General features: G+C 35.2%; 1 protein-coding gene across 3 annotated transcripts; it reads right to left on the bottom strand.

Annotated features, from left to right (window-relative positions):
* Window positions 1-1,981: 1,981 nt before the first annotated feature.
* LOC115450464 (amidophosphoribosyltransferase) lies at window positions 1,982-27,017 on the bottom strand. Of its 3 annotated transcripts, none has more exons than XM_037444918.1 (14): window positions 26,738-27,017; window positions 16,604-16,767; window positions 14,125-14,233; window positions 12,350-12,496; window positions 11,175-11,298; window positions 10,560-10,690; window positions 9,806-9,924; window positions 9,120-9,155; window positions 8,438-8,527; window positions 5,935-6,093; window positions 5,564-5,691; window positions 5,002-5,223; window positions 4,749-4,869; window positions 1,982-4,538 (listed from the first exon to the last, which is right to left on the bottom strand). In XM_037444918.1, the coding sequence occupies exons 2-14, from the start codon at window positions 16,758-16,760 to the stop codon at window positions 4,387-4,389; spliced, it is 1,695 nt and encodes a 564-aa protein (XP_037300815.1). In that variant the 5' UTR covers window positions 16,761-16,767; window positions 26,738-27,017; the 3' UTR covers window positions 1,982-4,386. The 3 variants fall into 3 exon arrangements, with proteins under 3 accessions (XP_037300815.1, XP_037300814.1, XP_037300816.1); XM_037444917.1 differs by lacking the exon at window positions 26,738-27,017 and adding an exon at window positions 19,729-19,927; XM_037444919.1 differs by lacking the exons at window positions 9,120-9,155; window positions 26,738-27,017 and adding an exon at window positions 19,729-19,927.
* Between the last annotated feature and the right edge of the window lie 620 nt (window positions 27,018-27,637).

Consider the following 27,637-nt stretch of genomic DNA (forward strand, 5'->3'; position numbering starts at 1 on the left):
AATTCGCTTTCCACTACATACGCAAACGTTTCGTTAATTTACTTACATCGCTAACTTATACGATTAGCTTGGAATGTACTAGGATCGGACCAAATATTGCAGGTATATATAAAATTCAAACTAAAACAGGCTTTTCATATTATATACAGGCAGTAATTTTTTATAAAATAGTCGTCACAATATATAATCATCCAACATTAATTTGTCCTATTTTTAAAGTCACAATCACTGGTTTCAAATGTAGAATATTCTTAAAAACACAGACTCAGAGAATGAACTGAGCTATACTTTCATAAAATTACCCACTCTATAGAAAGAGCGAATTTTACACTGTAAAATGTGCAGCTAGTAATTGCCTTATTTCTATGCTTCTGCACTGATTATGCTGGGGCCGAACGCATTCGCTTCTACAAGGGGCTCCCGTCGACCAATGAGCATTATATGAGACAAATACTGGCCGCAAGTTCGTTTCATCTCTTTTACTCTCCTATAAAAGCGGTATAAAAGTGCACAGTTACAGCTATAGATGTGCTAATATAACAAATTCCACTTCGAAAATTCTCATCTCATATAAAACGTAGTCCCTTCATATATTAAAAAATAACTTAAAAAAAAGATGTGCATGGGCGTAACTAGAGACAGAGAGATAGAGGGGTATGAACCTACACCTGTGTAGGCAGTGCTCTTGTTACTCACGCCAACTACACTCCTCTCTCCCATAAAGAAAATCAGTAGCTACAACAATGAGGATATAAGTTCTTAAACATCTAAAGCCTACTAATAAATGTTGTATACCACTATAACAATTAATCATTTTTCTTAACGCTTTGACAAGCATTTTATATTAGAAGAAGCAAAACATTGTTTGGCTAAAGAAAAATCATTATTGGTGAGGTAAAATAAGGGCAAAAAGGCTTGAGAAATATTGTATCTTAAATCTATGTTTGTTTATTGCGCATGCGCATAACATCGCCCGTGTATTCGCAATAATTGATTTATGACTAATATTGTACAAGATTTAAAGTGTCATAGGGAGTCCCATAGAAAATCATCAAACCAAAGGGTTAGTAATTCGTTATGTATTTTTAAGAGCAGAAAACCCAGATTGAAATAAATAATAATAGGGTACCGGACTCATTTTTGTTCTGTACTTTTATCAAATATTTACATAATATAAATTATAACACAGAAGGAATTTTTAAAATCCGGTAAAAATCAACAAGTTATAAGTCTTTGAATTTCGGTGGAAGGGGTAATTAACAAGAAACAGAAAAGAGACGAAATATCCACATGTGACGTCATCGGGAATTACGACGCGTGCGTAAGAAAGAGATGTAGCGATACCCCCACATCGCGCCCACTTCTGCACATTACAATATTTTAAATATGAATTACTCGCTCATTTTTTAACCAATTTTTATGCAGTTTTCGCAGGAGGACTTCTTTTTCATATTATTAACCATTATATATAGAAATAATGGACAAAATCAAGCATAGGCCGGTCCCCTATTATCCCTTACTCTTTCAGCAATGTATAAAGTAAAATATTTAAAAAATATATATTTTACTCTTTAACTAAATAAAATAAGATGTTATTGAAATTAAACTAATTTTGGGATTCTATCGCGGTTTTAGTATTTTATTGTCTCCCGACGTTTCGAAGACTTTGCAGCCTTCATGGTCACGGGGGGGACTGAGGTGTTGTTCATCCGTAAAGTCAAAGTTACAATATCTAACTACATTTTACAATTATACAACTTTTTTAAAATTTTAGCTGTTGGTGGTCCGATCTACGCAGAATGAGCTCACAGTGTCTTGAAAAATAAAATACTAAAACCGCGATAGATGTCAATGTCTAACATTCGCGTAAATATAAGAAATCATTATAAGATGTTATTTTAAACAAAGTATACAAGGTCATTTTGACTCTATGCAGGGAAAATATAATTTTCTTTCTTTTAAATATTGTATTTTTAAAATATTTTGCCGCTTCTTAACACATGCATAAAATTCAACTTATTTTTATTTATAAAGTACTCTTACACATAATTTAACATATAGTTGTGTAAATAACATACTATCTTATTTTATTCGTCCGTATTTAAACAGTTATACCGTATTGTACAACGTTATATTAGTGCTAGGGGAAGCACTTTCATATAAAATATGATAACTCGTGCCATTCGAGAGACAATATAATTAATCCAATCTATCCACTCTGTCGGAAGTTAGTTACGAGTCATATTTTTAGAGACAAGACTGTGACAGGCGAGAAGTGACTAACTTCATTCCGGACAGTTAATTTCTGTAATAGCCATATACCTATCTAATTTGTTATGATTTATAAACCTCGGCTTAAACCACAACCCTACATATTTAAAAAATATAAATTAATTTTCATAATTAAGACATTGCAATAAAATAAGTATAGCCTGACCAGAAAAATAAAAAACCTCGCCATCTTGAGATAAACTATGGTACTAAATTCTTGTACTGACAATGTTAACTTTAAAACAAAAAGGCGACAGTGGCGCCCACAAGGCAGTTGTTTTATGATCCTAGTTAGGCTATATTTCCACACGTAAACATCGACGTTTCCTGCTGTGTTTGATCGAGACGAAATATATATTATAAAAATATTTTTAACTACTACATAAATATAATATAATCAGTAAATGCTTAAAACGCTTCTCCATTATTGCATTACATTTCTTTTATTAGGAATTTCATTTTAATTGCTAATAAACTAATGTATAGGTATGGAAAAATAATAATTCGCCTTCCCTTTCGATACAAAATGCATTACAGTACCGTCAGCATAAAAATAGCTGTACATTTGTACACATTAATTTCAATATTATTTCTTTTGTTTAACGAAAACTAAATCTCATATAAATTATTTTAGTGAAAAATATTTGGTAAAACACAAAAGTTTAAAGGTGATTCGAACTCGTTCAGCTATTTTTCAGGCTGACTGTACATTGAGCTTATTTTTTACAGTTACAAAAACTTATGTGAATGACCAAAATAACTATGGCAAAACACCGGTCCAAAGCTAAATATTGTGTATTGGACGTCTTTTAACCGTGATAAAGGTAAATTCAACAGTCGACTAGGAACAACCATATCTTTGACGATTAGAGTGCACATTTGAATGCACGTTGCAAACATTCGAGAACTTCAATAATATCATAGTTACCATATCGATTGGATATGTGAGCCACAGATTGAATGATTCGAGTTTTCTTACAGTGATAAGCTATATTTTGTATAAGTTATGTTATATTTTGTAGTATTATTTGGCTTGTAAGTTTATATTCGAATATTGAGATTCGGTGCTTAAACATTTTCGAGGTAAATTCTATGTACATTAGATACTAAAAGTACACAACTACATTATATAAAAATGGCGTGGTAATGTTAATGAAAGTTACATACTCACGTACAGACTAACCCCCTTATTCATAGACGTTTTTTATCTAAGGACGAAGAGAAGCTGTGATAACAAGTCTGTTTCTCAGTACTGACGGCATGGCAGCCTTCGCAGTGCGTAGACATAGGGCCGTTGTGATTGGCTAATATTGTGATACAACTTGAATCTAGTTTGCTGTCAGATAAACAAAGCTGAACAGCAAGCTGTCAGATAACCAAAGCTGAACAAACAGCAAGCTGTCAGATAAACATAGCTGAACAAATAGCAAGCTGTCAGATAAACAAAGCTGAGAAACAGACTTGTTATCACAGCAATGCGCCGTCCTTAGATACATAACGTTTACGGGCGTAAATCTGCAGGTAGCTTTCATTAAAACTATCCATCTATTGAGCAATTTGATTACTAAATTATTGTAAGTTGGAACTGTCTCGTCACTACACTGATAAAGAAATATAGATACATCTATAAATATCATCTATTATTACGAGAATTTGAATATCAAATAACATTATTAAAAATATCACACACTTCTACATCTATTTTGTAATTTATGCTCTAGAATTTAGAGTCTAAATAAATGCCTTAGGACTCCTGAGACTTATTAATAGTTTTCACGTAGTTTGCTGTGGTGTTGAAGTTCGATGGCCGGCATGGGACGGAGAGAGAAGTGGTATTTGGAACCATCAGATTCAGCGCTTTCATTTGACCGAAACTTCTTTAATTGGTGATGAAAATGCTTGGGCGTTGATTTACAAGTCAACCCTATACCACTACTCTTTTGAATCACTTCTCTTCACTGATAGGTCGACTAAAACATGCCTGATACCTGCATGCCATTAATTCCGAAGTCTAAAAAGTCTCATTCTACTTCGATAAAAGCTGAGTACATTCCTCGCGTTGAGTCGACCAAGCGGTCGCCTCGCTCTAGTGTCGGTGGTGAGTCGACCAGCGGCTCACCAGTCGACGTCGGGCAGCCCGCCGGGGTAGTCGCCGGTGAGGCAGGCGGTGCAGTGCCCCCCCACGCCGTCCGACGGCGTCGTCTTCATGTTGTAGTGCACCGCGCTCACCAAACCTTCCACGGATAAGTACTCCAGACTGTCCGCGCCTGCATACATTACGTGAACGTTTTAATAAACTAAACTCATCTATATCCCTCAAAACTTTATTATTTGCGAAACTAACAATTATCAATGTTGAACAAATTATTATTGGGCCAATCATTTAGAAAATTCCGCAAACGATAGTAACTCTTTCATTTCACATATTTAAAGGTGAACGAAGATAATAAATACGAATACTGTAAAAACGAACTTACCGACGTGCTCGGCCAGTTTAAACGAGTCCATCTTATTGGCAATGAGCTCCTCCCTGGTGGGTATGTTGATGCCCATGTAGCAAGGGTACTTGAGCGGCGGAGATGCTATCCTTATGTGTACCTGGGTACATAAAAGAGAGGACGAATGAGGTACCATCATAAAAATCATTTTATATAATTTATTAGTAACACTTATATCAATATGTCAATATAGAAATTAGATTTGGTAACATGGTGTGCGCGTGCGCATTACCTCGGCGGCGCCGGCGTCGCGCAGCAGCTTGATGATGGGTCCGATGGTGTTGCCGCGCACGATGGAGTCGTCGATGAGCACGATGCGCTTGCCCTTCACGTTCTCGGACAGCGCGCCGAACTTCTTCGCCACGCCGAGCTGGCGCAGGCGCGTCGACGGCTGGATGAACGTGCGGCCCACGTACCGATTCTTGCACAACACCTCCATGAACGGAATGCCCGACTGCACACAAACGTTACGGTTACTGTGATTGACGACGTCATTATATAGTTGTCAACAATTGGCACAATAATATACACTATCCCCCTTATTCATAGAAGTTTTTTATCTAGGGACGGAGCATTGCTGTGATAACATATGTTTCTCAGTGTTGACGGCATGGCAGCCTTCACAATCCGTAGATTTAGGGCTGTTGTGATTGGCTAATATTGAAGTACAACTTGAATCTAGATGACTGTCAGATAAACAAAACAAACGTCTATGAATAAGGGGGTACGTATATTCACCTAAACTCCACTCTGTGCAGTTACGAATAAGGTTGTCGTTGCAATAAATACTTTACCTGTCTCGCATATCCGTGCGCGGCGGCGGTGCCGGACTCCGGCACGGAGGACACGATGTCGGCGTCCACGGGAGACTCGCGCGCCAACATGCGCCCGCACTGCATGCGCGCCGAGTACACCATCTGACCTGCACGCACATACAAACTCTATGTATACATGTAACGGACAAATCCGAAATGCATCGGATATTTAAAAAAATATATCGGATATTTGAAAAAATATCCGAAATTTATCCGATATTTGCAAAAATTATCCGAAATTTATCGGATATTTGAAAAATATCTGATAGGAAGAAAATTATAAGTAAACAATTTCGTATCGATGTAACAAAAAATAGATTATGATTATTGTATCCGCAGTCCGCACATACCTTCGAACATACTGTCCGCCCGTGCGAAGTACACGTACTCGAAGATGCAGAAGGCCTGGTGCTTGCCGTGGGGCCGCTCCACCACGTCCACGGTGCGGATGCCGTGCCGCGACATCTCCACGATCTCGCCCGGCAACACCTCGCGCACGTACCGCGCGCCTGCAACCGCAACACGCAACGTCAACACGAGACCACGCACCAGCTCATCCGTTATTAACATACGGGGCATTCCACGTGAAGCGGGCACGAAAAAAAACTCGATGTCTCAGATTTTCGTAATATTTGATTATGTTATACCTGTATATGTCCTCGATCCAGATACAAAATATTATTAAAGTGTAAAGCCTGGTAAGCGAGTTAAAGGACTTTGAAGTATTGACAGGCCGGCTGGTATACGCCACTTCGAATCCAATTATCAAGTTTTTAAATGTTACAATAAAATGAATACTTCATTTAATGAGCTTTTTTATTGTATTTTTGGAAATTGAAAAATGTTTTTTTTTCTTTGAAAAAAATGTGTTTGAAAGTTTCAAACTTGAATTTCACAAAGTTGGCATATTTATATTTTTTTATTTTTTTCTAAAAATAGCTACTATTGTATAGATAATCCCTGCGAAGTTTCATAATGGGCTGAGAAGTAGTTTAGGAGCTAGACCGATTACAGTGCCGAAGCGCGGCGGTCGCCAAAAAGAGCGAAGTAGTAAAAACTTTCAATTAAACTAAATACTTTCGATTAGAGTATTTTATCATGTTTTGCATCGCTCTAACGATTCAATTACATCTGATTATAATATAAAAAAATATATTTATATTACTGACGGTGCACAACAACATTTTAAAAGATTTAATTGTATTAACTTGTTATATTTCAAACAGGATTGTGGTAAAGATGCAGAATTTCATTTTCGTGCCACTTCACATGGCAGAAGGGCAATTTGACGGTCTCGGTGGTAACCTAAAACGCCTGGAGACACAGGCTAGTTTACATAACGCATTAAACAAAGCCATCACGATACCCGACCGCTTATACATGTAGGCTAGAACATCAATGCCACAAACTCATATTATTATTACTACTACTATTTATTATTATTATTCATATATATTTTAATGTTTCAAACTTGTATTTCACAAAGTTGGCATATTTATATAGTAACTTTTTTCTACTAAAATAGCCAATATTGTATATATATATTATCCTTGCCAAATTTCAAATGTTGTTGTGCACCGTCAGTAATATAAATATATTTTTTTTATATTATAATCACATGTAATTGAATCGTTAGAGCGATGCAAAACATGATAAAATACTCTAATCGAAAGTATTTCGTTTAATTGAAAGTTATTACTACTTCGCTCTTTCTGGCGACCGCCGCGCTTCGGCACTGTAATCGGTCTAGCTCCTAAACTACTTTTCAGCCCATTATGAAACTTCGCAGGGATTATCTATACAATAGTAGCTATTTTTAGAAAAAAAAAAATATAAATATGCCAACTTTGTGAAATTCAAGTTTGAAACTTTCAAACACATTTTTTTCAAAGAAAAAAAATCATTTTTCAATTTCCAAAAATACAATAAAAAAGCTCATTAAATGAAGTATTTATTTCATTGCTTTATTTATTTTATTGTAACATTTAAAAACTTGATAATTGGATTCGAAGTGGCGTATACCAGCCGGCCAGTCAAAACTTCAAAGTCCTTTAACTCGCTTACCAGGCTTTATACTTTAATAATATTTTGTATCTGGATCGAGGACATATACAGGTATAACATAATGAAATATTACGAAAATCTGAGACATCGAGTTTTTTTTCGTGCCCGCTTCACGTGGAATGCCCCATACGCTATATATCTACCCGTGACTATAGTCTACCCCTTTAAAAAAATAGAAAAAATCAAACTTCTTAAACCACAGTGTCTTTGTAAATGATTCTCTCGCAAAAATGGCAGGAGACAAAACCTCTATATAGGATATACCTAAGTGTTCTTGTTTCTTTAGAACCACAAAATCACTTCTAGGTATTAACCTCTTGCAAACGATGCGAAAAAGAAAAACAAATATGAAGACAGTAACATTCAAAACACATACAATAATCGAATTATATAGTAAAAAATTATAGCGCGCTGCCCTAATACACGGCGACATTATGTGCCACCAGTCCTCGCACCTCGCTCAAAGCCTAGGGATTGCGCTCGCGCACATCGCCCCGCGCTCCCTCGGTGTCCAAATAGTTCTCTCCCGGTGTGGAGGCGCGCGCGGGCTTGAGCCTTCACTGTTTTTCTTACCTAATGCTGTACCTAGTGTTCAGTGTATTAAGTCATTTTTAGAACTCAGTGGTTTGGCTTTAGTCTCCCGACGAGGCACTCAAATAATTCACTCCAGCAACAAAATATATTTTGTTTCACCACCAAGGTAAGAATCATAATTCTACCTATTTCTTTGATCTATCATATTCGAACCATTCGCGCACTTATCATGTTAATGACTAAAAAAATACTCACCAATAGAAAGAAAACCGCAAGATTCAGAGGAAACGACCCAACCTTCGGGTTTGTCGTCCATGCCGTTCTTCGCGCAGCCGTTCATCAAAACTGCAACATTAAACTAACATTATAACTACACGCAAATATCACTCAGCGAAGAAGAAAATTAGAAAAAAAAACACCCGAATAAAAAGTAAAAAATACCACTATTTAAAAATAAAAATATACTATATAATTATTGCTTTTACTAAATATGTTTTTCCATAAAGCCATGCACTTCATTATAAATATTACTTTGTCATTTGACAATCAAAACCCTTATTAGTAATTTATACCCAGACTATATATCATGCAAAAGAGATAATCCACTTTACCCTTGTTATTTTCTGTTAAACATTTATCAATATCGATGAAACTTATGACTGTTAATAAGTTACTCAGTAATCGCACGTGATGGACGCGATGTTATTTATGTATTTGGTATTAAAAAAATCGATCATTTTCAAATTTATTATTGAAAAAAAAAACTTTTTTTTTAATTTTTCTTTTAGTAAAATACCATGAAAATAATAAAAAAGCACGTCTAACTTTTTTTTAACACAATCGATAAATCAATCGATTCTCAATAAGTCAATCGATTATTGATTACGCAACAGCGCTCCACAGTGCAATTACCGATGTGGTACGAAAGATGAGTTACCGGCGGCATGCTGCGAGGACGACTGTTTGTAGACATCTGGAACATTGCGACAAGGGGCTTAGTCACCACACACAATATTAACAAACGTGTGTGCACCAATGTTGTAACACAAATGAAAAAGTTAAGAAATATGAAAAAAGTCATTTTGCCATTTCGATGTTGTTGTAACACAGATAAAATACTGAGAAAATATTTAAAAAGTCAGATTACCATTTTTTTCATAAAAAGGTCGTCTATACTTAAATTTTAAACTCAAATACGATAAAAAAAAGGATTTTGAAAAAATATTATTACAATATATTATCTTTACTTTTATTACTTTTTTTACTTACATATATCCTAGGAATGCATGAAAGAGTATCATATAACATTATATTAACGATATCTATATTATACTGTAGATTGAAAATATTGTAAAAACACCATAACGTGCTTGAAGGACCAAACTCTTTTAATATTTGAGAGGAAACATGTGGATGTTCCATACAATTTTTTTATTGCAATATAATTTAAACTTAAATCCCAGCATGCTTAAAAGTATTTATTACCCTCATAAACTATGTTTTGTTAATCTTTTTCCTTTTTTTTTGTTCGGTATTCATCGAAAAGGATATATTGTTAGTAGATTTCCTATTTTTATCATTCTCATTTTACACCCATAGTTTTTTTGAATGTTTAATACTCACACGATGAGCCGAGCGGCAGAATCTTGCCGAGGCACAGCGGTCGGTTGCCGTACGGGTCCCTCACCGCGTATATCTTGTCCTTCAGCATTATCACCAGCGAGTAACTCAGAGGAGCCAGCCTGTTCACGAATTGTATTTAAGATTTTACTAAAATTATCGTCAGTTAACGCATTCAGGATCAATAATGTATTCGCTACTACTAAATTATGAAAGTGACATGACGGCTCAAATGTGGGATACTTTATGACAAAATTAAACATATCGGACATTTCATATTAATTTCTGTGGCTGTTAGATACTAAATAGACCCAGGATCAGTTATATTAATTTTACAATTTAATTCAATATAGAAAATGTTTTTGATACACCATTAACCACAAAAGTAGCCGAACAAAATCAAAACTTGAAAATAACCCTGAACATTGAAATATTATTTTTTCTGTGTGTAAAATAAAGTTAAATCTTTGAAATTTATATTTTAAAGATAAAACGATTGTTAGCCAGCTACTTTTATATCTGACTGTATATAATTAATAGATTTTAAAAAGGAGTTTTTATTCGAGTTATACAGTCTTATAAAAATTTCACAAAGCTATGCTTACTTAAAACACGAATTTACTCGATCAGCTGTAAATCAAAACCCGCCATCTTGTCTCTTAATAAGGTTTAAACTAGGAAACCGGTGATATTTTTAACAGCTATTCTTAACCACTTCTTAACGCTAAAACAAGTTTATAAGTTAGACTAGTGTTACCTCATGAGATTGTTGATCCTGGCGGGCCAGTCGGGTCCGTTGGTCTCGCCCTCTGGAGGGTTCAGGCACAGAGCTTGCGTTATCAGCTCCGAGTCCGAATGCGTGGAGAGACCGACACCCCGACCTAGCACCTGGCAAATTATATAGAAAATATAGTAAAGCTAGTCTTCATTAATGGAAATATATTTCACAGATGATAATGGTACCTACTCTTCATACTAATAAAATTCACTGATTGACAAAAATTTCTTTTATAATTATGTTTAATTTGGACCATAATACATCATCATCATCATCAGCCACATAAAGTCCACTGCTGAACATATGCCTCTCTCAAAGATTTCCAGACGGTCCTGTTGAAAGCAGCTACGACAACACGCTAAACTAATGTAAGGTGATGGGGCTCCTTAGCCCTTTTCTTAGCTAAGAAAGTCGTAAAAATATTAGGAGTTTCAAGCTTACATATAAAGATACTAGCTATACTAGCTAGGCTATCCAACACTAAAAGAATTTTTCAATTCGGTAGTTTCTGAGATTAGCGCGTTCAAACAAACACTTCAGCTTTATATAATAGTATAGAAATATAGATAAGAACTATAATGGCATGATGCTCACCATCTTCCTCAGACTGCTGCAGTTGACGAGTTCCCCGTTGTGCGCCACGGCGAGGGCCCCGTGCGCCGTGTGCACTACGAACGGCTGGCAGTTCACCTCCTCAGACGCCGCCGACGTCGAGTACCTGAGGGAACACATACACTCACTTGGTGGTACTGGTGGTGGATAGGTGGCAGGTCTCTCATGTAAGAGTTCGCCTGGGTAGGTACCACCGCAGTGTCTATTTTTACCGCCAAGCAGCAGTGTTTAGTCACTGTTGTGTTCCGGTTTGAAGGAAATTGTAGTCAGTGTAACTACTGGACATAATGAAACTTAACATCTCATGTCTCAGGATGGTGAGCGCAGTGGAATGCCAAACAGTACTTTGTAATTTAAGGTGTTAGATGGTGTTTCTACTGTTTATGAGTGATCGTATCGCTTACCATCAGACGAACGGCAAGCTCGTCTCGTCATCCAAGCAGTAATAAAAAAAATAAACTTATCCCCAATGGCAGGCAATACCGTTATTCTACTGAGACAGGAGAACAGAACATATATTTTAAGAATTTTTTGAAGTATTTATTGTCATTTTTGATTGTCTATTATCTAGATCCATATATTATTATAGTAATAAATAGTATAAGTACCACAAGCAAAGAACTACAGAACTTTCGTAAGGGGTCGTTCAAGTATTACGTAACGCATTTTTTTTGTAAAACGTTACGATGCGTAACAGGGGCGGGAGGGGGTTTCACACAAAACGTTATGTAACATCGTTTTTTTTATTTTAAAACAATATCAAAGGTATTTTAACGACTGTCCGGTATTTTGCGTAAAACAATTATAAATATTATTTTGATGTATTGATAATAAAGATCAGCACAGCCCAACGGTAACGCAACACTTCCGGGCCGTTGGCGGCGCAGGGCGGACGTCTCCGGTGTGCTGTGCTGTACTTACTGTTTACTTTATTATTTTATTTCACTACCAAAGAACACATAAAGTGAGGACACCACAATTAGAAAACAATTTTAGCTTTAAAGTTACATAACTTTTGGAAGGGCGGGGGCGTACTGGAAAATGTTACGACACGTTACATGGAGGGGTCAAAAATCTTCTAAAATTGCGTTATGTAATACTTGAACGGCCCCTAAGTAAGCTAGCATCGTCAAGGTATAAATCCTCGAAGGCCCTACCTCGTGTGTCCGATGCCGAGGTTGCCCTTCAGTTTCTTCATGGCGTCATCGTTGAATATATTGTTGATGAGACCCATGCCTTTGTGTGTGTTGAACGTGCGGGCGCTTTTGCCTTCTGACGTCACAATGCCCGCTGATTCTTGCCCTCTGTAACAAATCATCTTTATTTTATCTACAAGCAAAAAAACAAACAAACACACATGACGCAATTATCCCCGAGATACAGGGGCACCCAGTTTTCGCCATGTGTGTTCCGTCTCATGATTTGATAGGGGGCGAGCCTATTGCCATATCAGGCACAAATTCCAGATTCAGGGCTGATACTGAGGAGAAAACTCAAATATCACTTCCCGAACCGGGATTCGAACCCAGGACCTCAGAGCTCTGCCACACCGTGCACGCAGTACAACTACGTCACCGAGGCAGTCATGTAACAAGCAACATAATATGAATACACGGACTGCAGAAAAAGTAAACATTTTTAAATACTTTTACGTGACATTTTAATATAATCAGAACAGTGCGGCGACATAACAAACTATACAAATACAGTCAGCAAAATCATCTAAGCGGACGTAGTCAAAGTTTTACAAAACAGTTCTAACACAAAGTAAACACAATAAACTTGATACATGAAACGCTTACAATAAAACAACAATATTATTGTTATATTCGTGGTATTACATTTATACTAGAAAATGCCTACGTTGATATTGCTGCCGTTTGCACTCTTTCATGCCTACGTTGAACAAATTGGTTTGAAACGTGCCTTCTAGTGGGCGTATCAACGTACGCACAGAGGCGCGGTTAATCTGTTTATTAATAAAAACAATTATATCTGCCTACTTTAGGTAAAACATACAAAGGATATAAATTGTTGATTTTTAACCCGTTCTATACAGGGTCATTTTGACATCGCGTTACTAAACGAAACCACATACTTATCTACTTGGAAATAAAATTTTACCATAAGTTACTAGAGCCGTAGATGTAAAATAAAAAAGTGTAAGTTTCGAACAAAATAAATATTAATAAAAAGGAATTTTAATTTTACGCGCCCTAAAGCCTCTACTACTAGTCTAACAGAATTCGTTGCAGCGGCAACATCATACTTTCAGTCAGAAATACGTATATACGCACACGTCATATTCGCATTAAACCACAAAATGATAAAAAATTAGAAATCTAAAATAAGATTTTTTCGCGACAATATTAGTTAATAATGGATGATTTTTGGCGCAATGTTAGCAAAGGTGAAGCCGAGTATGTGGTTTGATTTAGTAGCGCAATGTCAAAATGACCCTGTATACAAGTTCAACATTAATTCTATACTTTTAAACTATGCTTGCAAGCCTGTCAAAATTTTAAGACGGGCGCGCACGGGCGGTTAAAAATGCGGTCGATTAGCCTCGATTTTTACCGCACGAACTTATCTACCGCCGGCTTTATCTACTCACCCTCTTATTCATAGACGTTTTTTATCTAAGGACGGAGTAAAGCTGTGATAACAAGTCTGTTAGCGTAGCCATAGGGCCGTTGTTGGCTAATATCGTTGTATCTCAATATAAGCCAACCACAACGGCCCTATGTCTACGCACTGCGAAGGCTGCCATGCCGTCAGCACTGAGAAACAGACTTGTTATTACAGCTTTACTCCGACCTTAGATAAAAAACGTCTATGAATAAGGGGGTCAGTAGATAAAGCCGCTTAGCCGGCTATACGACAGGCAAGTAACCGCCCGAGCGCGCCTACTCTTTATGTAAATCCCACCCACCTGTGCTGCAACGCTACCAATCCTAACGTTAACACTTGCGGTATGTCGACCGGGGTCGGCCATTCTCCCATGCCTATTGCGCCGAACACACCGCACTCGTGCGTCAAACCTGGAACAAAAAAATACATCATTATTAAAACTTACACGGATTAATTTCCGAAGGGATATGCAGAGGCGCAACCAGAACACCCACTTTTCGCCAAGTGTGTTCCGTCCTATGATGTGATAGGGGAGAAGCCTAACGCCATATCGCGCACAAATTCTATACTCCGGGCAGAAAAAACTCAATTATAACTTTGCCCGAACCGGGATTCGAACCCAAGACCTCAGAGCACTACCGTACCGCGCATTCAGTACAAGAACACCACCGAGGCAACATAATTATTATAATTACAAAAATATATTAATAAATATTATGCTGGCATGACAGTATCTACACTTGTGCAAACTAGGAATTCTTGGCCATTCTTTTAACATAAAAAACATTACATAAATAAATTTATTTTCCATACTATCGCTATATTAAATACACTTATTTCCATAACTTATGAAGTCAACATAGTTTTTAATAATAACCAGTTATTTCATAATATACATTTTTTCTCAAACATTATCACATATACCATTTTTCTGTCAATCAAACTGGCTTTATCAAAAAGATTACAAATTTTTGGCATATTGACCTCATTTAAAATGAAATATTAGGTTAACGGCAACAATAGAGTGCGCAGGCGCAATACGCGTGATGTTTATCTCTAACGACCTCTGGGGATCATAACGTATTATATAAATCCATTGAGAAGGCACTCGTGAATCGTCCACATTGTATACGCGAATACTTATGACACTTCGAAGCTATAATTGGAAGTTATATCCGGTCTAAAAGTTTATATTCCGAGAAGGTGAATAGAGGCTTTATCTGAAAAAGAACTCTAAGACGAACAACGTTGCAAGCAATCTAGTAATACATATTATAATTCTTAAATATGAATGCGTGGAACAAATCTTCTGATTATATACTCTAAAGTAATTTGTTCCAATCAGTGTACGTTCGATTTCAAAGCAAATATTAGTTACGTTTTATTCAGATACTTTTGAACAACAGACGAGTCTCGAACTATCGCCTTATATTACATCAGCATATGGAGCCATGGTCCAAGTCCTGAAAGATTAAGGCATGATATCAGGCGGACGGCGGGCCATAAAAACTACGATAGCTACGCCCCGGGTAAAAGAGAGAAGATACTCTAATACCAAAAGCATAAGCTTCATTTTCAAGATTCACCCCTCGCCACTGTGATTAACAAACAAATAATTATCACTGTCAAGCGACGACATTGACGCCTAAAGATTTTATTTTCGTCAGTGTATACATATTATCTTAACCGCGACCATGACACTACACGTGAAACTGCGCGTTGATAATACACACAGTAATTAGATTATTTTAGAGTATATTTTTAGGAGAATTAGAGTCCGCCTCGTACATTGCGATCATAATTTTTTTTATTATTCTGAAAAGTAATATCAGTCCTACTGATGGACACGGGCCTCCTCTATTACTGAGAGGGATTAGGCCTTAGTCCACCACGCTGGCCTAGTGCGGATTGATAGACTTCACACACCCTCAAAATTTCTAAAGAAAATTACTCAGGTTTACAGTTTTCCTCCCGAAGTTTACCTTCACCATTAAAGCAAGATAATTTACAAAGAATACACACAATTTTAGAAAGTCAGACATGTACCCTTGGGTTTTGAACCTACGGACATTCGTCTCGGCAGTCCATTCTACACCCAACTAGACTATCGCAGCTTTATTCTGTCTGTTTAAAACATATTTTGTGGACATTTGATGGTCACTAAATGCTTTAAAGGAATAGTGGTTCCTTACTAAAAACGACTCGAGATTATTGGGTTCAAACTGTTAGAAATACATGGTATCTATATTATGATAAACGTAAGAATTCTGTCTTGATATTATTTATTGTGTTGATAAAATAAGTTATGAAACCGTGGAGAAGAATAAGGTCATCTTTATTTGACCGATCGATCATATATTTTTTAAATCCATATTTTCGTAGAATTAAACATATTAGGTACGTAACAATATATAATTTTTACCATGTAATTGTTAAAATAATATTATATTTTATTTTTTTATATTCAGTTAGTATTACCGCGGAGTCCGCTCACTGGACACTTGTGTGGGCACGACAGCTTTATGGACGTCGCCGAAAATCGACATTCTACTGGGTAATTCCAACAATTGGATTCTTTAAGTGTTGTCCATACGCAAAAAATACGAATTAAATTTATACATATTAATAAATAGCATAGACAATTGTATTTATTTTTTTTGTCTTTTATCCCCTAGCTCATAGGTTTAAGTTATTGTAAATTATGTTTACCACCCAATGTGCGGCCAATAAATGTTTTTTCTTTCTTTCTTTTTCTTTTTTCTTTCTTTACTATTATTTACCTGACTCTACTGCTCCCCTGCCATATCTCTTACTCCTAACTTTAACTTCTGTCTTATTCTGACAGCTGTCATCCATCCGTAGCCTGTCCATGGCTTCTGTGTTGCTGCTCACGCCACCATCATGTACGCTTGCTGATGGTCCTGCGGGACCATCCATATTAGATCTGGAACAAAACAATTCCCAATAAACCACTATAGATTCATACCGCGAGCTCGCTATTAAAAGGTCCTATGGTATTTGTGTTGCAAAAATTAGTTTAAAAATATGTATATTGGTGGAAATTAGAAGACAATAATTCATAGTTCCCCATTTAATTACCTTTCGGGATTTTTTACCTAAAAATACATAGACCATATCAAAAACATACAACAAATTATCATGTTCAATAGATTACATGAGCAAATTTTTTCACCATTTCAACGGTACACAAAATTTTATGTATGTATGTGTACTTACAATTACACAAATACATATTTTTTTATGTTTTTTTTACAGTTGTTGTCTATTATGCTATTTATATATTTTTTTCTAAAGCCTTGAAATAGTGAGCCAGCAATACATATACGTAACGGTTGAATGAAAATAACAATGCTAAAGATTTGATATTTTTAATAACTGTCGCAACTACGTGCAAGGAGTTTTGTTTACTAATACGTAATTTCCGCCTCTCCTTGAAATTTCTAGAACGTTAATATAACAATATAGGTCATAATATATATGCCAGTAAATATTTACTATAGATTACTTAACATAACAATGAAATATGCATGAAAATACATTTAGCAGTTTTTACGTGATGCGTGAAATCATTCCAAGAATATACGTAAGGAAATATAACAAACTCGGCAGTCGCGTACACAGCTCGTGCATAATATATTCCTCAGTAGGTATTATGATCACTTCGAGTAATATCAAAACTTATCAAAGAATTTACAAAATATTATTTAGCATCAATGGGAATTCTCTAAAACAGTAGATAATCACATATAAAAATTTAATAAATCGATATACAATTAGAACTTAGGGAATTAAATAAAATTATCTCGTATTGCCGACGCTTTAAAAGATATTAATAATTTATGTCTCACACAGAATATCAGACATCTGTCGCTCTTAATTTTTTTCCATTTTCGATATGGTGATAGAGTTGGGCGACACATTATCGAACGGAAATACCGCTGCGTTGGTGAAATATGCATGCATTTGTTAAACATGTGCCATTTTAACATAATAGAACGATAAATATAACTCACAGGCATTAACTAAATTAATCAACTACCGGAAATCGGAGTCCAAAACATTGTGACCTCATTCTACATAATACGTAAATAGCCAATTTTCTAAATAAAAAAAAAATGTACAACTGTAAAATGTAGGTAGATAAAGGCTGCAAACCCTTCGAAACGTCAGAAGAAAATTATAATATAAAAAACCAAGATAAAGTCCAAGTACTAGTTTTATTTCAACGTCAACATTCGCATAAACATAAGAAATAATTATCTACTGGAAAAATTATGTATAATACCAGTAGTAGATACCCAACATTTTCTTTAACAGGCCACACAAGTCTTAGTTATAGTACCATGGGGCCCCAACGTAAATTCATTGCTTATGTCTAAAACGAATTAAAATTCTATATTTTAATATAAAGTACTCACAATTAACTGAATTATTTTATACTTTAAAATGACAGTTCAAGTTGTATTCGGTAAAGTTTCTTTCTTTATTTCAGTGAAATGCTTGAAGTCTGGTTGTCAACTAGCAAGAGTTTGACAAGGCGCATGGCACGCGCACGCAACAGATTGAGAATAGCTGGTTAAGACTCTAGACCAAAGGTTCCCAATAGACACTACTCAAGCCGTAGACCCCTGAGGGCCCTGGACCACTTTGGGAATCGATACGCAAGACATTATGAATAGTCTCATCAGACTCTAAGTCTCGGGATATCGAGAATAGTTCAACGAGTAGTAAAAGGTAAACATGTTTAAATGTAGGCACACAACGCACTTACTTATAACTACGTATATATCAAGTTATACTCCATCCTCAAAAGCAAAAAACCAGACAGGATGACGGCAGGCAGGTGCCGATCGTAAAAATAATCCAAATCGTTTTTGGAACATGTTTCAGAAACTGCGAAGCGCCAACCCCACTTTATAGCAGCAGGTGCAAGAAGAACTCATTCATTTATTTAAGGACCTCCAACGAAGGGTACACGCCATATAATAAATACAATGTCGTAGCATTTGTACAATTAACAATGTGACGTGCCTCTTCAATTATAGAAGACCACAGCATGCAAATTTATATTTTTATTATAATTATTTTTCATTGTATCTATTTGACAAGTTAGCAGGCTTTTTTTATTGCCTTAGTAGGCAAATGAGCCAACAGTCCGCCGATTTAAGCAGCATCCGCCGCCCATGGACTAAATGCTAGAGACACAGCCAAGCCGTTGCATGTAGAACTTGTATTACTCATGCTGTTTAATTTCTATGTCCTTTATACGGCTTCTTGGTTCAAATTCGGGAAGTTTTTAAGAGTTGTGATCAGATGAGCATCTACCGCATTCATAAAAATATAATAATCATTAATTGTAATATATAATTTATAAGTAAACTAACATCTACTCGCTGGGAACCGTATTCCGAAAGGTAAAATGAATAAAATAAAAAATAATCTCGTATTTCCCTTGGTCATCGCACGCGTGAACGAATGGAGCAATTTCGCTAATTCTTTTTTTGTTATGTTAATTATTGTCAAAAGGTCCTTATGAAAGAAAAAAGAAAGTTGTGCAGAACATTTGAAAATTTAAGAAAACTAAACGACAGTATTAATCTTACATAATTGTCAAGTGTTTGAAATAACTGTCAGCTTGACAGAATGCCCGCTGCAAATTCATTAAGACAAGACGTCTATCGGGTCAGCTGGTTTAAGTACAAGATTATAACTTTGTATTTTCATTTTGATTAAATTGACGTAATCCAAACAAGATATTCCCTTATCATACGTAAATATAATTAAAAAGATATTTTAACTCCGATGAACTTTCAGGTATTCATAAACTCAAGACGTATTTGAACTCTACTTTCTTAATAACCTAATAGATAAATAAAGGACATACCGATATAAACTGATGGTTGCGAACTAAAATTAACTCATAACAGTCGTGGACACTTATTAAAATTAAAAAAAAAACAAGCACTGCGTCCGGTAGGAGGTTAAGCGTAAACTAAACACGATCCATCAGCTGTTAGCGTTATATTGAGCGGCGTGACAACTACGTGCCAACAACATTACAATTGCCTGATAAACGAACAAACACGGCAGATATCACGCTGGTCAAAATGTTTAATTTTAACTGTTTGTAAACACGGCATGATGAAACTGTCGTAAGATATGCTAGAGCTTGGCAATGAGTATTCAGGCCTCACAGATTCGTGGCTAGAATAATCAGCGCAAATATCAACAAACAGCTTTAGCCTTCTGAGATTATCCTCAATGAATTAATGAAGTGACGTCACAGTTGCGCATAACATTACGCGCAGGCGTATTGCGATGTCATCGTAAATCATTAAAACACGCTAATAAATCGTACAAAGTATATTAGTTTTAATTTTATACGACCTATTTATATGGATTTTTTAAATACATCGTTATCTGATAACGCAGAAGCGGAAAAGAGAAATGCGAAACAATTTCCAAATTTATGCACCTCTTGATCATGCAGTTAAAATTAGACCTTAGACCGACATCTATAAAAAGATTTCGATAAGCATATTGCAATAAAAAAACAATCACCTAATTCACACGATACTTTTACACGCGACGATAAGCGACATGTCTATTTACATTTCATATTCCTTTATTACCAAGATGTTTGATACAACTGTTAAAAAAAGAAAAATTCCTAGCCTTTTTATAACTCGAGGTAATTTCAATAGTCAGATAACACCTATAAGACCAGGTACTTTATAACATTGACGTATTTTCGACAAAACTGGCCAAATCATAGATTGCATTCTGCAATAATATACGATAATCCAAACCGCTAGAGAAGTGACGGAGTATGTTTTAAGGCAATTTTTTATAACTCATAGAATTTCATATTACCATCATGCAGTTGCATAACGAGTTTACAATCGATAACGGTCAATTCATACACGAATTCTTGACTAGTAAATTATTACAAACAAGTGCAGTCATTAATATATTACGCAACAATAAAATTCGTGAGGCAAGATTGAAGGCATGTTGCAGTACAAATCATCCAAATATTATATATAGACGGACTGCTTCGAAAATTTCAAACAAAATCTAGGTGTCTATTAGAGGAAAATAGGAAATTTTATAATGAAAGTTAGATTAAAGGATGTCAATTTCCGCGTACCTAACATTACAAACCCACGTCATAATGATGTCAGGCTTCTATGGACCACACTGAGAATTCCAGGTGTTGGAAACGGACGCTTGCCTGCTCATACATTCTAAAGAAATCGAAAGAGTAATGCATGTTAATCTATTTCAAGAGACAATTCGAATGTCATTATAATCTTTAAAGATACGATAACTCTTACATTCATTGGCTAAAATACCGAATCTATAAAATGGATCATTGGCCATTTTGGAAACACGATTAGTTTTAAAATCATTAAACTTACTAAGCAATTATTACAAATATACTAGAACGCAATACAGTATCCAGTGGCGAAAGATCCAAATAACCCGATACCTACCGGCTTCCCTTTATGTAGAATCTCTATCTAATTATCATTAGAACGATTTGTAGACCACATTCATGAATTAGTACTTGTATGTTGCGTCGGAATCCCTTTCGGAAAATTTCACCTTTCGCCTTTGATACTATCCTCTACATGCTGGAGCTTTGTTATGGCAGCACTCCTAACTAAACAGGTAAAAATTCCTGAGAATCCCGAATTACATACCTAACTAAGCAAAGTTTTCCTTCCCTTCTTAACACACTCCTAAGAAACAAACAAGGAAAATGGCACAGTAACACAAGTTCACTTTTGTGCTTATCGCTTGAAATAATCTCGTATTGCAAAAACAAAATGACGTACTTAAAGCCAAAATATTTTGCTATGTGCGAATAATGTCAAATAATATTATTATTACGCGAGATTCATGACGTCATATTTAGGCCAAATGTTATTCTCTGGTCCAAGATTGTCGCCGACCGTCCATCGCTCGTATACAGTACTTTTCCCTGCAATTAGTTTATTTATTATAAACACGCGATAAAACGAAAAAAATAACATGTGTTTATTAAACGTCGGTAATTATAAAAATATTATTAACACTGAACTCTTAATAGCTATATTTTTCAACCTTTGTTGTATTCGGCCGTAATCTTTTATGTTCGTTTAACTAAATCCACTTATATCCTCGTTTACACGTCTAGACGCCACAACTTAACAACATTCATCTTGCTCAGCAATAATTATTTTATCATTACTCATTTTTTATTCGAGTTACCTCAAACTCGTTCGAGTTGAAATGAGAGCGTCGCGAACTCAGCTAAATGAAGTTGCCGAACTGTACTTTTTTTGTCAGAGCATGTTAATGAAATAAAATTGGCCCCAGCGACGGGCCAGCATAATTATGGCAGTTGCAAAAATGTAAATTACATACTTACTATCAGGTGCTTTTTCGTGTTACTACTAAATACAGGAGTAAGAATTCCTTTATAAGAAGACAGATCGGTCTATCAACAATCCATTTCTAAACTGCAATTGAATTAAAGATAACGTTGAGTTACAAAGTTACTTAACGCTTCTCATCTTCCAGTACATACCTCGAGTTAAAAATAATTAAAGGCAATAAGATGGAACGCAGTACACCAACAGATAGTTAAGCTTAACTTGAGGAATGCGATTTAAGATCTAACTCATCCCTGACATATAGGCTATTTAAGTACATCGTTGGATAGCGATCTCACCGAAATATCACTCGCGAAACTAATTTCTTATTTAAATGACGCACATAGTATAGAGAATAATCACAATTCGCATATCACCCCAGCGAAGAACATAAAACTTATCGCGGGGTCTTGAGATCGCGCTATCACAATAACAAAATGGGGACCTATGACGAAACTATCTAGAAAAATGTACAAACATGTAAAGTTTGGTACGCACGATAGTGAAAATGTAAACATAGCAATAATACGACGTCATGTCGTCATACTGAGCCGTAGGGGGTCAGTTATCGGCTGACACCGCTCGGAGTACATTTCCACAAAGGGTCGTGCATAAACAACGACGATAACTGTATTGGAAATTAAACAGATATAAATAATAGTTATTGTAGGATATTGACAGCAAATTGTTCTACATACTTAAAGGTATTTACTGTCGAATGAAAGTATTAAGATTATAATATCTACGAGCTGTCTGAAATAAATTTGATTTTTTTTTTATCAATCTCAGAGCACGTTGCGTTGTCACTAATGATAATGGTTAGTGAAGAAAAAAAGCTATTATAAAAGGGTTGATAATGTGTTTTCGTTTAGTTTTTTCCTTCTCTAAATATGTTTTATTTAATCTGTCGAAATAGCTACGTTCCACAGCGCGAATGGCTACTGTTACCAAACGTGATCTGTATCAAATAATAAGGTTTCTATTACAGTGTGGCAATAATTTGCATCATTGTATCTTATTAGAGTGACGAAACTTCGATATTACCGACCCACGTAGCCTAATCATTGTTATATTGTGGGGAGCAGTCGCGACAGATCATTTTTTCTGAAAGGGAAGCTGATTCGATTTAGAAGTACTAATAAAATACATATATGCGGCCTTCAAATCGTTCTGATACTTATGTATAGGTAGACTTTACTTAAATTACTGAAGAAAAGCCGGCAGGAATCGAGTTATATTCGCCACTGGTGGGTGAAGTTTTGCGCGGACTCTATAAAATGGAGCCACGATATAGACATACTTGTCTACAGCATGAATGGGCTAGCTTGATCCGGAGACTGCCCCGCCATTGTATCCCTTTACTCATGACATTTGACATTAACGAGATACTTGGTTCTCCTGATAAACTGTTTTATAAGCTATGCAGACCACTCATCTACCAACTATGTTTCCATAAATATGGTAGTTCATGTTAACTATGTTTCCATAATTTAGGTTATGGTCTAAAGAACATTTTTAATGAAATATAAGCTATGTTAGTACTTACTTCCAATCAATATCTTTATTTTCCGGAATAGATCCACATAACGAGTGAAGTAATTTAGAAAAGTTGATAGTGAACTATTAAATAAAATGTTGGCTATTTTTAGTACTGGGTTCGAAGGACCAAAGGACCGTCCTGCGCGGTATCAACACGTGGTCACACCACTGATAACGGACATGTTTTCTATTTACCGGACAATATCTGTGTACCCGAGACCTATTGACTGCCGGGCCAAATGTAACTGGGCCAATGACGACAGACTATTGTTGTTTACTTGCAAATATATTATACAATATAAGCAAATAGTTACATTACTCTATGCGTGAATAAAAATGTAACTATTTATTCAAAAAACGACCATACGCTATCTATGGAGAATTTCCAGCTTGCGAACCCACGAAGGATATTTTGTGTGTACTAATTTATTTATTGGTTATGCTAATGGGATAGGTGACAATGCAACAGAAGAGTATCAAGATTTTGCCATTGTAAAGAGGACTTTCAACAAATGCATTTATGGTCTTCTGGAAACTCCTTAGATTACCTATTTGCCCTATTTAAACATCGTTTCTTAACTTTAGTCGCAATAACTTATTTCAGGCCTTAAAGACTGATAACTGTAGTTGACATCGAATTCCAAGCCATCAACTAGATATGCAGGTATGGCCGTCTACCCAAGTTTCCTGTTAAGGGCCCGGAAATGCATCACGATACGTCTATCAACACCACGCTTCGCTCAGTGCAAATAATATATACTGAGTTATACAGTCAGGAACTGGCCGCTAAAAATCTCTCAGTCGAACGAGTCAAGGCCAATTCGATGTTTTGCCAATTTTTTGTAGTAGCATGGCATCATCATGGCTACCTATGTTTACAAAAGATATATATTTTGCATCGCACTGTTATATTGTGCGGGTGTGACACGTTACTCAAGGACAGAGTTTTTATTATGCATTGAAACTACTAATGTCATCAGATTTTCATAAAAAAAAACGGAAAAAAAACAATCGATTTGATACCATTGGTGTGAGTTTTTTGTCTACATGTTTAGTAAATATCTATGCCGGTGGCGGATTTTTCAATATAGTATATGGGCCGTGTCCTAGGGATATCATATTAAAAGTAGGGTCAGCAAAATAAGATACACGCCTTTTTTTTCTTCCGGGAAATAGGAACCCGTACGCGTGACATGCTTGACTGCACAAACTGATTGCCCTGTACCTAAGAAAAGTATATATCCAGCGGATTCATTCATCAATACCAGAAACAGAAATTTACATAACTACATAAAATAAATTTCAATAATATAAATTTGAATAATTAAAAATTATAACTATTTAAATAAAAAATATGATATGAATATATAGTTTATCTTGGCCGCTTAATTAAAAAATAAATTTAATATATATCTTATCATAAATTACACAAATATATACTATATTACAATTGTGAGAAACGGCAGGGGTATTTAACCTTGGGAAGGCAATATTTTTTTTACTAAGAGTTATACCTTATTTTTTTCCAACAGTTAAACTGTTAACAAATTGTTGCAAACCATAATAACACTAACAATTCCTTCTGTATTGTGTTAAATCTACGATAAAGTGATTCACCTACTTGTTAGTATATTTTTAGCTATTAAAAAGTACCATTTAATATCAATAATTTCAATTATAATAATTTTTGATGTGGTTACATTCTGCAGTCATCTATCTGAGATAAGCTTTAATGAAATAGTAGCCAATTTGCACTTGTTATTTTTATAAAGGTTAATAATACCACATTTAATAAATATATTCTTGCTCTTTTTCCCTTAGCCAAACCGTTACATACAGTCAGCCAGAAAAAACATTCTGGCCGATTGTATGTAATATAAAATTTAAAATGTGTAATCACATAAGTATAATATATGTGTTATTATTGATCATTTTTTTTATTTCAATATTTTGTACTTAAACCCTTTAAAGCTTATTTAATTACAAAAAAGTTGGTAAGGACACCATATTACAAACATATTTAAATTCAAGTATGTTTAGTTATTTTTGAGTGACAGTACATGTCCAATATTTTTTTTTTACAAAAAACACAAGTACGTAGCTGGAAGTCTATGCATGACAACTTGTCAGACTGGTTTGTTTCAAATTCATGAATAGAATTTATTGTTAATTTATTTAATGTATGGTGCCGGTGTTCATCTATAACGAAACATTTTGATTAGTTATACTAATTATGTCCAAGAATCCATATTCTAAATCATCACAATCATTTGATTTCATTCATATAAAATAAAAATAATGTAAATAATTATTATTTATTGTTCCCGTTTGCAAATTAACATTCAAACCAGACAAAAATGGTATAACTATAAATTAATTAACAAATTTTAAGGCTGAAAAACATATTAATTTACATAAACATGAGTTAAATTAATAACTATGTTTTAACAATTCTTCAGATGAAAACAAAATAGAATTATCAAACAATTAAAAAAATAGAATTTGTCTATTATCTACAACTTGTCTACGATAATTAAATGTTTCTCCCACAACTTTTTTTTAAGTGTTTAAAATGCAAATAAAATATAAAATAATCTTTACTAAATAGGTACTACATGATATAACCTATTTACGTTTTACGCACGGATGCGGAGTGTGCTACATGAGAAATAACAAATAATAAAGAATTCTGTAACAGCACACAGTTTCCCGATTGTTTTACATAAACTATAATAGCCAATACTAAAAATTCAAATCGAAATAGCATAAAAAATACCACAAACAATATAAAGCATGGCAAACACGCGGGCTTGTAATAAAATAAAACGAACCAATTTTTCCGTAGCAAACAAACGTTTCATAATTTATTATTAATCGTATACACACAAAACTAGAACAAGAATGTATTTAAAAGTTAAATAAATATTTACTCACCCGTTGTGTGGATTTCAAAATTTATATCTATGTAAATAATTCACAAAAATACAACACAATCCAAAACTTATTTCAGCACGGCCGCGTAGCGAACGTCGCGAGGCGACCAACGAGCCCGATGTCAATTAAATACCAAGTAATCATTGAATTATTTTAAATTGACGTTGAAGGTCAGCTACAAATATTCCGTTTTAGGTTACGATTTTTATGCGCAGAACTATAGTCTTTTGCTAATGTATATTCAAAACAATGTTTTCCCGAGTCGCAAATGCGTGTTATAGTTTGACGCAGTTTTGACATAATAGAATCATTAATTAAAACTTTTGCCCGCTTGGTGGCGCTGTTGTTTATATGAAATTCCGTCAAAATATAATAGGTACCTACACATATCTAACCGCGAAATAATATCTTCGTTTTGTGTCATAAAATTCCATGATGCTCCTTGTGAAAAACAGGACATTATTTCCCAAACTAACTAGTCTGGCCAACGTGTCGTGTCACAAAAATTTGGCGGCAAATTCAAAAATATCTCGGTTTGGAACCCCCTGAAGAGTAGAGCAGGGATGTTATGGATATGAAATTTTCAATCTGGATATAGGAATAAAATTATATCGGTTTCGGATATGGTTACGGATATGTAATTATTTCGGGTTATCCGCTAGTTTCGGATAGTTTCGGTTACGGATAATAGATAAAAATAGCAGGGATGTTATGGAGCTCCGTAACCATAACCGAAACTACCGGATACCCGAAATAAAAATAAATCCATAACCGTAACCGTATCTGTTACAAAAGTTTCGGATAAGTTACGGTTAATATGTTACAAGTTTTTGATGTAATACAGTAGAGCGTCGATTACTATCTAACAATGAACTAATTGGGGGATATGGGTGTTCGGAA

This window comes from Manduca sexta, chromosome 28 (genome assembly GCF_014839805.1).
Source record: "Manduca sexta isolate Smith_Timp_Sample1 chromosome 28, JHU_Msex_v1.0, whole genome shotgun sequence".
Classification (NCBI taxonomy): Eukaryota; Metazoa; Arthropoda; class Insecta; order Lepidoptera; family Sphingidae; genus Manduca; species Manduca sexta.

What these genes read in the sequence shown, in the direction of transcription:
- LOC115450464 (XM_037444918.1), bottom strand. Translation starts at nt 16,760, where the DNA reads ATGGATGGTCCCGCAGGACCATCAGCAAGCGTACATGATGGTGGCGTG. An exon ending in GGCGGACAGTATGTTCGAAG is followed by an intron (nt 5,692 to 5,934) that starts GTATGTGCGGAC and finishes ATGTGCGTGCAG; the next exon opens with GTCAGATGGTGTACTCGGCG. An exon ending in CGCACGGATATGCGAGACAG is followed by an intron (nt 5,224 to 5,563) that starts GTAAAGTATTTA and finishes GTTTGTGTGCAG; the next exon opens with TCGGGCATTCCGTTCATGGA.